Source organism: Amblyomma americanum, chromosome 10, assembly GCF_052857255.1.
Source record: "Amblyomma americanum isolate KBUSLIRL-KWMA chromosome 10, ASM5285725v1, whole genome shotgun sequence".
In the NCBI taxonomy this organism is placed as follows: domain Eukaryota; kingdom Metazoa; phylum Arthropoda; class Arachnida; order Ixodida; family Ixodidae; genus Amblyomma; species Amblyomma americanum.
Genome location: NC_135506.1, coordinates 65,609,124 through 65,620,148, shown reverse-complemented (window position 1 = coordinate 65,620,148; position 11,025 = coordinate 65,609,124). Strand labels below are relative to the sequence as shown.

The following is an 11,025-nucleotide window of genomic DNA, read 5'->3' as shown; positions in this document are numbered from 1 at the left end:
TGTTTTTGAGTCTTGTTTGCCATTCCTGCCTCACTTTAAACGAATGCCAACTTTAATGCAGTTTCATTATGCATGCACTCCTTCACACAAATTTTTATATTTCTGTGTACTTGTACATGATGGTGCTCCAGGGATAAGGTAACAACATTCTTGTTGTGAATAATGGTGCAGCTTGCCTATATGTAATGCTCAAAGCCTTTTCGAATTTGGCTGCTAGTTTCAAGGAAATTGTTAGTTTTGCAATGCAGAGGTTTCACTCGAAGCGCATGTTTTCTGTAGCCCTCAGGCTCAGGCTGCAGTATTTGTCACCTTTCTTGTATGCCTCACCTAGGCATTTGTGTTGCATATATGTGGCGAAGCAAGCAGGCAGGCATTACAAGGAAACCTTTGCAAAAAAAATGAAAGTGGATTAGCTCAGCTACTCCAGGATATACAAAGTGAAAGCTGTCGTCGTTCATTGGCATTGACAAAGTTCTAGACGCTGATGATTTTGAAGAAAGGAAGGGCGTATAACTGGCTCCCTGGGCCAGAGGACACGCATGAGTACAAACTAGCAAATATACTAAAATTGAAAAGAAACCCATTGAATGAGCAAGAAAGCTGCAGGTGCAGAGTTAGAGGATAACCACATGTGTAAAACTCGGGGCCTGCGTGACTATCACTACTGTATCAGCAGAAAAAAATAAAGTGAGGTCATCAGGCATAATTCAGAGTGAAAGGTGAGGAATATGGCAGAACAAAACAATGACTAAACTGGGGCCCCCAGAAACAACGGCAGCTATTTGGCGCCGAGAAGGGCAAGTGGTGCCTTATATAAGAACATTATAAAGCTTTCATTATAATGTCTCTTCACCAATTGACCCAACAATCTGTGCTGTTGAGGCAGACAGCTAATGTGTTGTAAGCTTAGATTTGTCCAACTAATTTTTACCTTTTCTTTATTACAGAAGACGACTGGGAACCTCCGCTCGTGGGTGAGCCGCAGTCACCAGCGGCTGCTGTTGGTAAGAGTGGGGCAACTCCAGAAGCAATTGAGCAGGAGAGCAATCTCTTTTTTCCTGCTGTGCAACCTGCTGATGCTTCCAGCACAGCTGCAGCAGGCTGCAGCAGTGCTACAGTTGCTTCTGGAGCTGCCGCTGGTCCCACTACTGCTGAAGCAGTGGCTACCGGTGACGCTGGCAGGGCTCCAAGAGGGCGGATGACCCTTTTAGAAAGGTCTCTGGCATATGAGAACGACTATAGAGCGGCCTCACTGCGCGAAGAGCATGGACTGCGTCTGCAGCTGATGCGAGAGGACCACAACAGTATTCTGCAAGAGCGGCAGGAGAAAAAACTCCTTGATATCCAGAAAAAAAAATTGGAATTGGAAATCTTAGAAATTGAAAAACAAATCAAACTTGAACAGCTTCGTAGGCTGCGAGAGGCACCAGAATAAACGGTGCCTATGACTGAATGAAACTGGAATGCTGTGTGAATGCTTGCACAAATATTATGTGGCAAATCCACATAACTACACTTCATTTGCACATGTACCGTTTTAAGCACATGACTCGGTGGGAACAGACATACAGTCCCGTCACCACCTTGCATGCAAGTCTGACAAGCTATCGCATAGCAGGAGGCAGGTAGGATGGTTGCGTGGTACTTATGCTGCTATGGCTATATGGATCTTTGGATGCAAACAGCAATTTATTCATAGAAATACGCATTGCTGTATGCTACAAATATGGCTGCTCTAGGAAGGAAAAACCTCCCCTGGCATTGCTTGCAAAACCAACCAGTAGAGAAAATTGCAGGCCACATTGTTAAAGTTTCCATGTATAAAAAGTCAACAATATTGGCTCACGCAAGTCAACACCACATAAATGCTCAAAGGCCAACACCACTCTCTACTCCTTCCATTATCTTTGCTGTCTCATCTAACCTAAACCCTCGCAGCTAGTGCCTCCTACTCAAGAACCGAAACCCTTAAAGAATGCGATTCCTCCTATGCTGTCTACAAGGTGGGCCCATAGCTTGAGTCAATACAATGCCACAGCCTCCCGCTTTGCTGAAGTAATCTATTGCTTCAAAAATATGGCCACCACATTCCTGTGACAAGCCGCACTAGGCATGACAAAAAAAGACTATAAAGAAGCATGCATCAAAAAAACACTTGCTGATGGCACCCACGTTCTGCTATTTCGAACCCCGCCGAACCATGTAACAATTTCAAAACATGCCAGTTTTCGATGAGTGGAATCAGCACAGTTCCAAGAAGGCCGGCTCAAATGCAAAGCCAGATTTAAGCTGTGACAGCCAACCAGTAACTGCATGTACAAATCAAAAGAACTGCTAGTCCAAGTGTTTGCATGTAAAAGATTTCACTACAACACTTGCGAGCTAGAACTAGCTACCTAGTCATATCACAAACCATTCATTGAACCCACAAAACAAAATGTTGCAAACACTACTGGGGTCATAAATTATCTTTCAGTGGTCCACCTTGACTGCGGCAGCAAGGCGTTCCCAAACATCAGTAGTGCCCGCACACAATGATCTCGACTAACTGTTGGTGTTGGCTCATGACGACTCACTTTATGATCTAGGGTTTGTATTCAGCCATGCAAAGCAAGGCACCTAACAAACACTGGGTGCATTTGGCTCGAGGACAATGAATATTGAGTGCAACTGCTCGCAGACAGATTGTGTAGCCTTAGCAACAGTTACAGGAGTTCTATATACGACCATGACCTTTACACTTGGAAATTAAAAATGCTCACAGGTCACACACTGTAGGTTGGTATGTTTCACCATGACACAACAATGCCTGGAATCCTCTCCGCACATATGCTGCTTCTTTCGCTTCTTTCTCTGTGCCAGTTACTGCCCGTTATGCAACTTTGTTGTAAGAGATTGAGCTGGACGAGGCATGTGGATCATGTCAGGAAGCCCATTTCAGACCTAAAGAATCGACCTTTTGCACCATACTATGACAACAACCAACTCCCACTTTGGACAGAGACGAGAGAGAGCGACAATGCACAACAAACCACTCGAGCATCGTTCCTTGAAAAGAAGGCTCCAGTGTTACAGCTGAAGGTTCGACCGTTCTACACCATCTTGAAAGCAAACCAAATGAAAAGAATACACTCATGTTTTTTTTTTACCTCAATACAGCCAAAAAAAAAGTGAGAAATTTAATAACTGATTCATAACACACCTCTGCTGGCAAGCCAGAAAACAAAACTTCGCAGTGATCTGGAATTTCATCATTGTAGGCAATTGGGAACGTCTCGTTTTGTTGTAAAAGGGATATTTGAAATTAATGATTGTGCAATGGGTTTTCCGGGCAGAAAGTACAAAGCGCAGAACAGCGTTCACAGACAGTCAACGGTTCCAGCAGCACCAACCCGAAGCACGCGCTTGCCGAGAGCAGTCCCGCTGCCACATGGGCACTTCTTTGTCATTACAATTGTGACATAAAAACAAATTTATACTCAACACATGGAAGACATGCAAGGGCCCAAGCTTGAAGTGCAAGCCAGGTGAAAGTAGGCAAGACGAAGTAGCAGAACTACTTGCTGTGAGGAACCTGAATTCCATGCCGCTACCAAAGCAGCCACACAAATGTTTGCTCTGTGGAAAGGTGCGCAAGCCCTGCGACTGCTCCACCTAAGGCCTAACTGTTGTACTTTACCAAATCTGGTAATTTTTCACATGCGTGTAAGCAAAGCCGCCAAGGCAGCAGCTCTTAAACAAATGAACTGAGCGCCATTAAGACCCTCAGCAGCAGGGTCAACAAGAGCTTTTCTGGTATTCGCCTCCTGCAAGATCAATACAGCGTTTTTGAAAAATAGCATTTGAAATAGAACACTATAGCAAGAAATGCAGAACCTAGAAGTGGAAGAGTAGCAGTTTGTTAATGCAACAAGCTCGCAACTTAAAAGCTTCCGAAGCTGAGAAAAAATTCTAGTGTAAAGGGGTGTATTCGCAGTGAAGGTCTGCGGTCGTAGATCAGAGAGCGTCATGATGAGCACACTCTCAGGAGTCACTCAGGATCCCCAGCTGCACTTCGTCGACCTCTTCGCCCCGCCGCTTGAACTGCTGCTAGTCGTTCCCATTGCTCTAACATTTCTTTAGTTCCTGCACAAAAGTTGGGATACGGGTAGCATGAGCAAGTGCGCATTATAAACATGCTTTATTCAAAATGCATGGGACAGTGTTGAGGACTGTGCATTTCTTACCTATGTGAAGCTCTTCTGGATGAGCACCCGTCGTGCCTGCATTCCCGACAAGCTGTCGCTGACAGCATCAACAGGTGGCAGGTGCTCTGGCCGCCTCGCTGCTGTCGTGCTGGTGCGAGCCGGTGGAGCGTCCTGGATGGGAGCGCTTTCAATAGGAGGCTGTGGCTCCTTCATCAAACATGCAAAGTTCTGCAGGGCTGCACACGCTGTGATGATCACTGCAGCTTGTTTCGGCTTGTGCTGGAGCCCCATATCCAGACAAGGGAAGAGGCGCTTCCAGACACCGAATGTCCTTTCGACCACATTCCGTGTCTTTATGTGGGCTTTTTGGTACCTGCACGTATAAAGGAATACTGCGTTGATTTAATGCCACAGCTCGAAAGTGTGGTCAAGATTTGTCAACTTTGTCATGCACTGTCATTGGAAACATTAACTAACCTTCCTTGCGGTGAATTTGCACAGTGATTGCGTGGTAATATAGCGCCTAGAATGTAGTGCTACTCTTCATGGAGCATGGAGAACGAAGCTACACTCTTCATGGAGTACAAAGCTACATTATAAAGCAGTACTAAAACAAAATGCTGGGCCTCGATCGCATATTCCGAAGAGACACATTTCGCTATGTGGGACGCCGTAGTGAAAGGCTCCCGAAATTTCTAGCACCTGGCGTTCTTCAGCGTGCAACGACGTCGCACAGTACACAGGCCTCCAGCATTTCGCCTCCATCGAAATGTGAACGCCGCGGCCGGGATCGAACCCGCGTCTTTCGGGTAAGTAATCTTGTGACTGTACGTTCGTAGCACCGCGGGGAAATAAATAAAATGACAGCACGTACACGACGCGAACGAATACGAATGAGCTGAACAGTGGTAACTGTTCAGAGAATTTCAATTTTCATTGCTCACCTGCACATTGATGGAGAAATAGCCTTTGCGGTTTCGGTAGACTTCCGCATCTGCACCACCCGGGCTGTTGATGCGGACATGCGTGCAATCTATGCAGCCGGTCACACCAGGAAATTCACCGATCTCATAAAAGTCCCGCATCAGCTTATCAAACTGCGAGACGGCTGGAAACTGCACCAGCATCGGGCGCAGGTGCTTGGCAATCAGCACGGTGACCTTGCCAACTGCGCGGCACACCGTGGGCTGCGAAATCCGCACCAGATCCCCGGTGACGGTTTGGAAAGTACCGGCCCCATAAAACCTCAAAGCCAGGAGTAGCTGCAGCATCGGAGGAACAGGCTGTCCCCTGTTGTCGGGACTTTCACGCAGGGGAACACTGTGAGCAGCTCCCGCACGGCGTTCTTGGAGAACCGATAGCGGGCGAGGAACTGCTCGTCGTCGTAGGGCTCCATGGGGTTCCCCCGATCTCGTAACGCTGGCCGTGGAATCTTCGGCAACGAATGGGCCTCAGAAAATACTACGTCCATGGCGTGGCAAGCGAACTCGAACGCAGCTACCCTCCGCGCGACGTCCGATCGGTAGGTGGCCATGTTGGAAAATACAACGAAGTCAGCTTCAAGCAAGCTCCTCAGCCGACTTGAAGTTGGACCGAACTAGGATCGAGCCAAGCCGGTTGCAAGTCGCACTTCAAGCCGAGTTTGGTTTATGAAACACGATGGAGCTCACTTGAGACCGATGGAAGTTAAGTTCGAGCCAAGTTACATTTCTGCATTCGGGGGTTAAACCATTGCAAGGTTCGCGAGTAAATTTCGCTCCAATTATGTAACGGACGTAAGAAGAGGAATAATGTGACAGCGTTTTCCACAGAATTTGAGATGCTAAAATGGTAATGCACATGCCATGTTAACGATAGGAGATAAAGAAATTGAAGAAGTTAAGACTATTCAGTACTTGGGTGTAACCTTAGACGCTGCATTAAACTGGAAACCGCATATCGAAAAATTGCGTAGCAAACTATCTTATGCATGTTTCGTTCTGGCCAAAGCTCGGCGACATTTCGAAATACACGCACTAAAAACAATATACTTTAGCTTCTTTCAGTCCCAATTAACTTACTGTATAGAATCATGGGGGTTCACTTACATCACTTACATTGAACCTGTTTTACGCCTGCAGAAGCGGGCACTGAGAACAATGACTTGCACAACACCATATACGCCTTCTCGCCCTTTGTTTTTTAGACTCCAAATAATGCCGGCATTGCAGCTTCGAGATTTTCGCGTTGCACTACTCGTACTAAGAGTCCTCTCCGGCACCTCCCCCTTTCCTTTGAACACATTCCATAGAGCCCCAACTAACAGCCGTTCAGCAGCACAGGGAAGATTTCTGGTTCCTACATCTCGCAATGACGATGGCCAGCGCCGCTTCGAGTATCAAGGGGTAAAAACTTGGAATAAAATCCCCTGTGCAGTCTTTGCAACGTCCAATCCTTATATTTCACTAAAGACCTTTTTTCTGTCACAAATAATTACCTGATTTACAATGCAAATCGCTTAGTGATTGTCTCTTATTATTCTCTGTAGTGTCTATGTTGGGTTTGCCATTCATATGTCATTGAATAATCACTTCTAAGGCAACTGCGTTTATTTTGTATAAAAAATGCTGTTCCTGTCTTCATATGTTTCTTTGTCATGAGCCCTCTTGTATTTCTGTAATTTGAACCATCTTGCTTGTACGCTTTGCATTTTTCCACCATTCTTATGTGTATTATTTTGGCATGCAGTAGAAATCATTTGTCCTCACTAATCTCTTTGCTTTTATTGCATGGATCCATAACTAGCCTTTGGCTAAGGATCCAGACAGTGATGTTATGTACTGTACTGAAGAAATGATAATAAAAAGAATTGAATTGAAATTGAAAAAAAAGCCTCAAGGTGAGGGTAAATATTTGTAGTGGGTAGTCACGCAAACGTTTCGCGCAAGCGCATAGAAGCGTAGTATTTTTTACAGGCGTCGTGGTATAAGTCACCTGTCTGTAAGGAATCTCAAAGGCAACCTCGTCGCACGCAACCTTGAGGCTTTACTAACATCAGATCTGAGAACCCAAGGCAGACTGTGGCAAGAGTTCTGATGTAGGTTTAGCTTTGTGATGTCTTACGTGACGACGTAGAAAGGCCGCATATGCAAACTAAATTAAATACGGGTGTAGACTTTCCAACTCATTTTTTTTTTACTAAGGGCTGTCGTGATAGCAAACTATTAAAGCTCAGTGCGGGATGCGTTTAATGCATCGTGGCGCTTTCGCGGAGAGAAGCAAACTTTTGCCCTTCCTGAACTACTTTTTAGAAATTGAAGATCTCCGGCATTGGTTTTGGGTACTTCGCGTTAAATTGGAATTTGGTGCTGATTTCTGACCCTTTGATGCTTGAAGGCTGTTTCCAGTCGCTATTAAACGCATCCCCTGCGTGAGGTGAGCACGCTTGAAGATATCACCCTTACTTAATTAGACCGTAAGAATTATATGTATTATATTTTAAGTTATTAATTTACCTCCAATACATATTTGTCAATCTGAGTTTCGAAAAGCAATTAATTTGTACTACGTATCAGTTATCTAAAGTAACCCAAATATTTTTAAATACCATTGCCAATTACTGCCCATAAAAAGTTTACATCACATAAATTTACCTCAGAAAGCTTATGGAAGCACATTTAAACTATCTTTACTTAGTGTTCACGCGTGCGAAGCAACAGACTGGACCCAACTCCCGCAAGCATTTCAGATTTCTTAACGTGTACCGCCGGCGCAGCTTGGCTTCGAAGTTGGCGTCAAACATTTTCCACCAGATTGCCGGAACAATAGCTCCATGAACATAACGGTGGTTTGTTTTTATAAATGAAAGTTAGTTCGCGTTTAATTCATTACTTTTAATTGTAAAGTAACACGCAGATTAATTGATAATGTTACTAAACAACTAGACAAGAAACGCAATTCATACATTGCAAATTACACTGCAAATTATTGACGCTGTAATTTCTTTAGTTATATGCTTACTGATTTGCGTACTGCTGGGTCAAATGCTTCATCGTTTTTACCACGGGAATTTGATCTACAGGCTCCGAGCATTCTTAGAAACTTCGAATTACTGTCCTGTGCCGCCGATTTCCCTAATCTAAATCGAATTAAACTTCCGGGCTTCTGCTTTTTTTTCAACCGGTCGCATGGAGTGCTTTCATTCAGACTGTCTTTGCGGCTTGGCTTTCGCTTATATTTTGCTTTTAGGTTTCCGTGAATAAATAGTTTCAATTCCAGACACCACACGTGAAAATTAGGCCACAGAAGTAAAAATACGCGTGGACTTTTCGCCTTAGCAGATCACTCCGCGCATTACTGCGTGTCACTCCGCCGATGGCAGGGCGGCAAGCCGCCACGCGCCTTCTTTCCTCTAGCACAATAATTATGTGAAAGACCACCCAGCATACATAATAAGCGCTACTTTAACCGAGCCTTACGAACGTATCTGCGTGTCGTAGCGAAAGCGTGTGTGATTCGCAACCCGAGGGTGAGGGGTTTCCGAAGCGCTGCTGATGCGGCTGGCGCCATCTATAGGAGCATCTTGTAATCGAGTAGTCCTAATTTTTCCGTCACGCCGTAGGCAACGCCGACGCCGGCTTTTCTGCGATACGGTCGCTTACGCTCTAGCGTAATAAATAAAACATAAGCTGCCACGGTGGCTTAGTGGTTTTGGTGGTCGGCTGCCAACCCGAAAGGCTCGGGTTCGATCCCGTCCGCGGCGGTCGGATTTCGATGGAGGCGAAATAGCAGAGGCCCGTGTAACTGTGCCATGCCAGTGCGCTTTAAAGACACCCAGGGGGTCGGAATTATCTGCAGCCCCCTCATCTATTATCTCTGGCACCCCTCATGGCCTGAGTTGTTAGGCTATAAAAAAGAGCACTTACTTCGAAATACGCGACTGACTGCTTTGCTTCCTTTTTTGTTTTGCCTGTGTGATGGGTGAATAAAGCTCCGTCCCAATTGGTTATCGATGGCCTGCCTCTCACTTATCGCAGAGGATGGCGCACGCTTTCCATAATTTGGAAAGAGTTTCCATGATTTGCGAAAAGGGTTTCTCAATAATACCTGTAGGGAAAGCTAGAGCCACCGTCTACGCGAATTTTTTAAAGAACGCTTCATCCACTGCAGGAATGCCGGGAAGACGAGGGTTCTAATTTGGCTTGGATAATCTTGGGCCGGAAACGTGGATTCTGCCTTGGATTCCACGTGAAATCATTTCAGTAGTGCGTATTTCACTCTTTTAGAGCATATATTCGAGTTGTGCCTCGATAATAGACTTTATTGCTAAGGGTGAATCCACGTTTCATGTAGAGAAATAGCGGATGCAAATACGAAACCTAATCTTCCCGGCACTCCTGCGCCCCTGCGTGATAGATGAAGTGGAGAGCCTCCAGCTTTTCCAGAAACTCTACGATGCTGGCGCACTTCCAAGACTATGCTAAGAGTGGCGTTAGCCGCTCACTTCGAAATGTGAGCACGCGCGCTTTGCTCGCTCAGAGCGCGTGTGACACCGTTATAATTCGATAGTAATAATAATAATAATAATTGGTTTTTTGGGGGAAAGGAAATGGCGCAGTATCTGTCTCATATATCGTTGGACACCTGAACCACGCCGTAAGGGAAGGGATAAAGGAGGGAGCGAAAGAAGAAGAGGTGCCATAGTGGAGGGCTCCGGAATAATTTCGACCACCTGGGGATCTTTAACGTGCACTGACATCGCACAGCACCCAAAAGCGCATTCGCGTGGTATTTTTTTCATACCTCTCGGGATTTCTTCAAAACGCTGTAAAAGAGGAGCTCGTAAGATATACGCTGCTAGAAAAAAACTGCATCAGTTGTTTCGTAGCACCCTCTGCAACTTCGCGAAATGCATGTGACCCTAAAGTGAAGGTTAATAGTTTTCCATAATTTATCTGAGGTAAATAGCTAATTAGAGTGAATTAAAAAATAATCTTAAGAGTGCAACAAGAAGTTAAACAATGTGTCGTCGTTCTCGCCCAACTCCAGAGAACTGCGTTTTTTCAACTTTCCTTGGTGCAAGTTAGGTGAAACACCCTGTATTATCTGACACGATCTTCAATCTATATCACGAACGCGTATTTTTCGGCTGCATATCAACTGCGCTCTTATCTACACTGTACCAGGATGCCGGCGGTGGTGCCCTTGACGCCAAACAAAAGTCTGTCATGCAACAATCGCTGTAATGTCATATCTTTATATCAGAGCTATAGATGTTACCCGCCGCGGTGGCTCAGTGGTTAGTGCGCTCTCGAACCCGACCGCGGCGGGCGCGTTTTTATGGAGGCAAAACGCTAAGGCTCCCGTGGGCTGTGCGATGTCAGTGCACGTTAAGGATCCCCAGGTGGTCGAAATTATTCCGGAGCCCTCCACTACGGCACCTCTTTCTTCCTTTCTTCTTTCACGCCCTCCTTTATACCTTCCCTTACGGCGCGGTTCAGGTGTTCGCCGATAGATGAGACAGATACTGCGCCATTTCCTTTCCCCAAAAACCAATTATTAAGCTATAGATGTTGGCTATTCCTGAAATAAACAGGCCCCTGAGCCCAGTTAAAAAGGAACGGCCTTGCCAGCAAATGCCGATTAAATGCACGCAACAAGAAATGTTTTCCCCACCGGTCGTCCCGGTTCAGTGGCGCGCAGCCGGCTGACAGGGGCCGTGCCTGCGCAGTGGTCGCCTCCGGCGCGCAGGTGTTCTAATGGAGATCCACGGTGGGCACCGTAATGAACGCCCATTCGCCACGAACAACGACAGCCGAGCGAGAGAAGCTCATGTCAAGGAAAGAAGGTTGGCCAGGTG

At 45.9% G+C, this 11,025-nt stretch overlaps 1 protein-coding gene across 1 annotated transcript; it reads right to left on the bottom strand.

The window, feature by feature from the left end:
• Nucleotides 1–4,092: 4,092 nt before the first annotated feature.
• On the bottom strand, nucleotides 4,093–5,264 carry LOC144106492 (uncharacterized). The gene is made up of 3 exons (XM_077639313.1): nucleotides 5,132–5,264; nucleotides 4,227–4,560; nucleotides 4,093–4,125 (listed from the first exon to the last, which is right to left on the bottom strand). Exons 1-2 carry the CDS (start codon nucleotides 5,209–5,211, stop codon nucleotides 4,227–4,229), a joined length of 414 nt encoding a protein of 137 aa, XP_077495439.1. The 5' UTR covers nucleotides 5,212–5,264; the 3' UTR covers nucleotides 4,093–4,125.
• Nucleotides 5,265–11,025: the final 5,761 nt, after the last annotated feature.

Bases quoted from the DNA above. Each gene is read 5' to 3' on its own strand.
- LOC144106492 (XM_077639313.1), bottom strand. From the start codon at position 5,211: ATGTCCGCATCAACAGCCCGGGTGGTGCAGATGCGGAAGTCTACCGAA. The intron at 4,561-5,131 runs GTGAGCAATGAA...TTATACGTGCAG, and splicing joins ATTTCTCCATCAATGTGCAG to GTACCAAAAAGCCCACATAA.